This window comes from Cavia porcellus, unplaced genomic scaffold (genome assembly GCF_034190915.1).
Source record: "Cavia porcellus strain 051 isolate PalLab524CR breed Dunkin Hartley unplaced genomic scaffold, mCavPor4.1 scaffold_8, whole genome shotgun sequence".
NCBI lineage: Eukaryota > Metazoa > Chordata > Mammalia > Rodentia > Caviidae > Cavia > Cavia porcellus.
This window is the reverse complement of record NW_026947491.1, coordinates 18,382,716-18,388,861: the sequence shown is the minus strand read 5'-3', so window position 1 is coordinate 18,388,861 and position 6,146 is coordinate 18,382,716. Positions and strand designations below refer to the sequence as shown.

General features: G+C 41.6%; 1 gene segment (V, D, J or C); it reads right to left on the bottom strand.

Moving 5' to 3' along the window:
- Window positions 1-5,214: 5,214 nt before the first annotated feature.
- Window positions 5,215-5,781, bottom strand: LOC134477212 (immunoglobulin heavy variable 3-74-like). The segment is given in 2 exon segments: window positions 5,215-5,579; window positions 5,680-5,781. Coding segments are annotated over 2 exon segments (411 nt in total).
- Between the last annotated feature and the right edge of the window lie 365 nt (window positions 5,782-6,146).

Here is a 6,146-nt window from a genome sequence, read left to right as displayed (position 1 = left end):
TTTAACAAACATGGAAACATGGAGTACAGGAATAAAATCTGAGTGAAATAACTAAAGGATGTGGGAGATGCGTGAGGTGATAACCAGGGAATGTTATGGTGCTGGGATTCATACTTACGAAGTAGGCGTGGTTCTGCTGATACTTCTTTATCCCTTAATTCTAAATCTAACGTGCTGTGGATGGGAAACCATGGACTGTGTTCTAGGACAATTTCTAAAAGCTTAACCAGCAGCATGACGTTAAGAACAGGGCATGATATTTTAAGATATATATATATATATATATATATATATATATATATATATATATATTTGTATCTTGAGTACTTCACAATTCATAGGGAGGATGTGTATTTTAGGTCCCTTCCAGTTATGTGATGTTAACACAAGAGGAATCCCCAGAGGCCAACAGGAAACCCTCAGCCCACTGCCTCCTGCTCTACACCTGCTCCTGATCCCTAGCCTGTGCTACTTGGATCCCCCTCACTACCTACTGGTGGTTTCCATTGACCTTAATATAACGGTATGGTAAGGAAATGACCTGAGGGAACTTTGCACACCACAGAAGAAACAGCACAGTGACCATTGTAGAATTCCTTATACAACAGTTTTGTGTGCCTTCTTAGTCTACTGTGTCTACAGGAATATGTTTAGTTCTGTCCTGCTTTGTTCTGTTTCTCCATCTAATATATAAAGAATAGAAATCCATGCTCCGCTTCACATCAGGCACCTCACTCCTGAGTGTGCCTTAATGTTTATTCTTTTAATCTCAATTTACCTGAGTCAGAATTACTCTGAGCCCACTTGTTTTGCCAAACCTTCTGGATTTTTCCCTCTCCTGATATATCTGAGACTTTGCCACCTTTAAATATAGGAATTCTATAATATTTGGAATGCTAAGATGGGGGTTTAGCCATGTACATAAATCTCTTCTGAGGCTCCCGAGAAGATTGTGATGAGGAGAAGAAAGAAACCTTTCTGCAGTTGTTATAACTCAGAGCATTTGGGTAAAAGTGGCTCCGAGAACTTGGGCCTCCCAGAAGGGACACACAACCTATGCTGAAATGCCACATGTGCCATGATGGGACAAGGCCAGCTGAACTAGGCAATGAGAATCCCACTGAAAGCTGCAGGGCTGTATTGGCAGTCATTTTCATGAGACCCTGATAGGATGGAAGAAGTCCATGGGCAGCAATGGCCATCATTCATGGTCAGATGCCCTACATTCTGTACCTTCAGGTTCATAGAGCAGACACTTTGCATCCTTCCAATCAGAAAATAATACTCAAGCCAATAGATGGGAGACAGTCGGATATACTCGCAACTAATCAGTAAGTACCACTCTGTCTTTGATTACAACAAGAAGGGGAAATTAACAACTACAGAAAAAGTTTAATTTCGTGAGACAGAACTTCACATTTTAGAAGATTAAGAATATTTTAATTGCTGTGCACACACAGTAGGAAGAGCAGTGCCACAAAATGTGTGCTACTCTACACTTGCAACATCCTGAAGATTCCTGCCTGTGGGCATGCAAGATACGCAGATCTGAAAAGCAGAAAACAGACACAAAACAAAACAAAAAACAAGCAAATAACACAGCAAAAAACTGCAAGAGCTCATAGATAAGTAATAGAATTTCTTCAAGAATTTTCAGCTTACAGAATATTTACCTGAATTTAAGGTAACCATGGAACAAATTAAAATTTTATCAAGGCTATATTTCCAAAATGTGCATGATACACGTGAATTCCATCCTGGACATTATAGACACTTTGTTTTGGAGTCAACTGGGCAATGAGAGGGTGACTGAAAAAAAAAATTAACTTCTGTCCACAGAACAAGTCAATCTATTCACATGATGATGAGGATGGAGAAGCGGAAGAGGAAGAGAAGGAAGAGGAAGAAGAACAGAAGGCTGATTTTGTTTTTGAGAAAGGGTATCACTGTGCAGTTCAGGCTGTCCTTATTTCACTATGGAAGCCATTGACTACAGCCCAGCAATCAGCGCAGAGTGACAAATCTTGCCTTTTTTTTTTTTTTTTTTTTTTTTTTTTTTCTTGGCAAAATACATTACCGAGTACACTGCCCAAAGTTCTGTGCATTGTGGTGATTTCTCTTGGCTACTGAACATCAGATACCTCCTGAAATGGGCTGCTAATCTGCAGTGGTATATTTGAGTGTGTGGTGCCTCTAAAATGCCCAGAATTCTCTGCAAATTAGGTCACAGTGCTCTCTTCTTCTGAAGCTGGTCTTAAGCTACCTGCCAGGAGGCCATACATGAGTGCTGCTAAACTAATGGGTACAAAATAAGGGAAGGAGCCCCTGGGCATTGGGGAAGTTTCTTCATGTGTCTGTGTTATGCCCAGTGATGTTGCCCTGCTTGATCATGTGTGCACCTCCTCCATTTCCGGATTAGCTGTAACTGTGAATTTCCAATTGTTAGTAGACCTGTGACATCCAGGTCATTATGTTCAGCTTAGATCACAAAGTTACCTGGTATCACTTGTTCAAATTTTGGTTTCCATTGAGGCCAGTAGCATGGGAAGAGCAATCTCTCAAATGGAGAGTAGCTGTCTTGAGGGGATGACTGAAACTTCCTGAAAAATTGTAAATGTCTCTGCTGTTAAATACCTGTAGTGTCCTATCTGAGAACCTAAACAAAATCTCTGTGTTTCACTGAAACCTGAAATTCAATTTGATCTGTTGGATAATGTGGGCCTGTGACAGGACAGTCTACACAGAAGCATGGGCCTCTTGCAGAGCTTGCAGAACTGGAGGGAAACTTTTTTTTTTTAATGATTCTCCTACAGAAGCTTGTCCTGGTGCTTTTCCTTATAGAAATCCACCTGTTATCCTTGTCAGAAGAGATCAATTCCTGTCAGTTATGGAGGATGGCTCTTGCTCCCCAACCCTTAGTTTGAGCATCACTTACAGTATCCAGGCAGATGCCTCAGCGTGCAGCCTCTGATCCTTTATGCTGCTGGGACAGACTTTCTAGATTCCACCAATGACCCTTGGTCCTTTCTAGTGCAGAACCACAGACAAAGACTTGCACGAGACATTGTCGTTCACTCTAGGCCTCCAGTTTGAGTTGTGGAACACATTGCCATGAGTTCCAGGTCCTTAGCTGCATTATTTGTGTCTCTGATGTGTATACAGATCTCCTGCTCTCTTCTGAATTTTACTTATTAGGCGTATGATATAAAACAATGCTATATATTATGTGTTCCGTATTAAATTTATTTTCTTTTAAATTCTAACTACACCATAAACTGTAACTTTAATGCTCAGCCTTAAAAGATATCTGAAGAAAAAGTGGGGGTGCTGAAAGGGAAAGAATTCTACATATTGGGATGGAGGTATTTGTGAGTACCCTGATGAGGGGGAGCATAATGGATTCCTGAACTCTAGTGAGATTGTCTTGCCAGGTGAAGAAATTTCCCTCCCCACAGGGCTCAAGGTATTACCACACACACACACACACACACACACACACACACTGTAAATGTTGGCCTCCCATCACTTACCTGAGGAAACTCAGCCTGTGTTACCAAGCACGATAATCCTGACACTATTCATGTCCCACACTCAACATCCACCTACACCTTTAGCCCTGTAATCATAGTCGAATCGCAGAAGGCTTGTGATGGGCTATGGTGCGGTGTGATCCATGAAGATGTGTACTACTCTCCCAAAGAGTATGTTATTTTCCTAATTCCTATCAGCAGCGGCCTGATAAGCAAGTGTGGGAATGGGTTTTATGGATGTAGGACAATGGTGTCAAAAACATAGCCTGGATAAAGGCTAGGGTATGGAAGTGTACCCCTTGTAAAGAGCTTAAGAGGTGGGTAAGTTGGCTTGAAACTATAAGACCAGTACTGAGGAGAACAAAGGTGAAAGGATTGCTGTGAGCTTAAGGCCATCCTGTGCTACCAAGTGTGGTCAAGACCAGCCTGAATTCCTGTCTCAAAATATCAGAGAGAGAGAGAGAGGGAGAGAGAGAAAGATAGAGGGGTTGAGGGAGGGAGGGAGAGAGAGAGAAAGAGAGCACCCTGCAGGAAGCTTCACGTCTGGGCTCACAGTGAGTTCCTCACACCATGTCTTGCATGGTAACATATGGCTGTGTCCTCGGATATGTGGCTGCTCATCTTGAGATGCAGTGGGCCCTTAGCACTGCACTGGAGATGGTGAATCAGCCCTTCACAGGGTGACACATAGCATAGTGTGTGTCACCATCACAGTAAATGCTGGTAGCCCTTTCCCTGGAGCTTGTAGGCCCTGTTCATCCAGCAATCACGAAAGGTGAGTCCAGGGGCTGCATGGAAGTGTCTCTAGGATGCTCTGGACTGCACCAGCGGCACCTCACTCTGGACACCTGAAAACAATGGAATATTTTGATTTCTATGCTGTTTATTTCATTGAATAAATTTGCATCATTGAAACATTTGAGGTGATAAAAATGATACAAATTTATGATTCAGTATCATCTCAAGTTTGCACCTTATTAGTTTGTAAATGATCTTTTATGGCAAAGAAAGTAAATATTAATGTGTGGCATTTATCAGTAATGTGTGCTTAGAACATACTTTAGAAAACTAGCTGATAGAAAGTTCAACCAACTGAAAACTGATAATTATTGAAATCTCTGAATGCCATGGCACTTAGTATCATGATTTTAACTGAATTAAATTCTTATTAAGAGTGTAGCTCAAGCCCATTTTAATGTGATTTTTCATTGTGAGTAGGAAGAAATGTGACTTGTGTATCTTGCATCTGATGGATACTCTTTCTTATTTGTCCAACATATTATAAGTGAGAGAAATGTAAGACTATGTATTTATATGCATTCTTGCAAATTTATACTGTATTTTGCTACCTTGTTTTATGCGACATTATAAAATATTTAAATGATTTTCTCCTCTTTGAACAAGAACTACAGAATGCAAAATACACACTTTCAATGATGGACAACAGTAAATTGTAATACACTAATTTGTTATACAGGATTACTTGTTTATCGTCAGAAATTCTGGGTTTTAATTGGTTTTGTATGTAGTATGGACTTTAAAATTTGTTTCTTTGCTGTTAATATTAGCCTGTAGCATCATTTTTGAAAATGTCATAACGCTAACCTAAAATAACAAATTGATAAATATCATGTCCTCTTATGGTAGACTCTGTACTGTGGGCCTGGAGCGACCCCTGCTGGTATTAAGCGTCCCTACACAGAGGTTTATGACTGACTCCCACTGAGGTTTTCTTCACTGTGTCTACTGCCCAGTAATACATGGCGGTGTCCTCGGGTCTCAGGCTGCCCATCTGCAGATACAGCGTGTTCTTGCCGTTGTCCCGAGAGATGGTGAATCGGCCCTTCACGGAGTCTGCGTAGTATATTCTACTACCATCACTGTTGATACCAGAGATCCATTCCAGCCCCTTCCCTGGAGCCTGGCGGATCCAGATCATCCAGTAGCTACTGAAAGTGAATCCCGAAGCCACGCAGGAGAGTCTCAGGGACTCCCCAGGCGTCACCAAGTCTCCACCAGACTCCACGAGCTGCACCTCAGCCTGGACACCTGCAAACAAAGGGATAACCTGTTCAGGATACTGTCATTGAGGTCCACTGTGAAACCCACACATTGACGTCTTTGGAACATTTTGTTCTAAGTAATTTACCTTTGAAAACTGCAAACAGGAAAGCCCAGATCAGGAACAGCTGCATGGTGAGCCTTCTGTGCTCAGTCCTGATCTCTGAGTGGGAACAGCTGTGCACCAATCCTGGGCTCCTCTGCAAAGCTGCAGGGTGAGGGCTTTTCTGGTTTTCATCAGCACAGCTAGCTGCTATTTGCATGGCCTACTGCTATATACATAGCTCTGAGGGTGAAAATTCACACAAAGCTCTGCCCCCCTGGGATATGCAATGAATGTGATAGGGAGTTTGGCAACAATGATTTCATTTGAGACAATATTAGAATTCAGTGTGAGATAATGTCTTGATATCTCTATCTCTTCATGTCCTTTTATGTCTCCTGTTCACATGAAATGCATTTCTACTCAACTTATCTGCTTTATGAAAGTTTCAGAATGAGTTACCTTTCCTATAGGAAAGCTTTTGTGCTGTAAATATTCTTCCAAATAGCTGG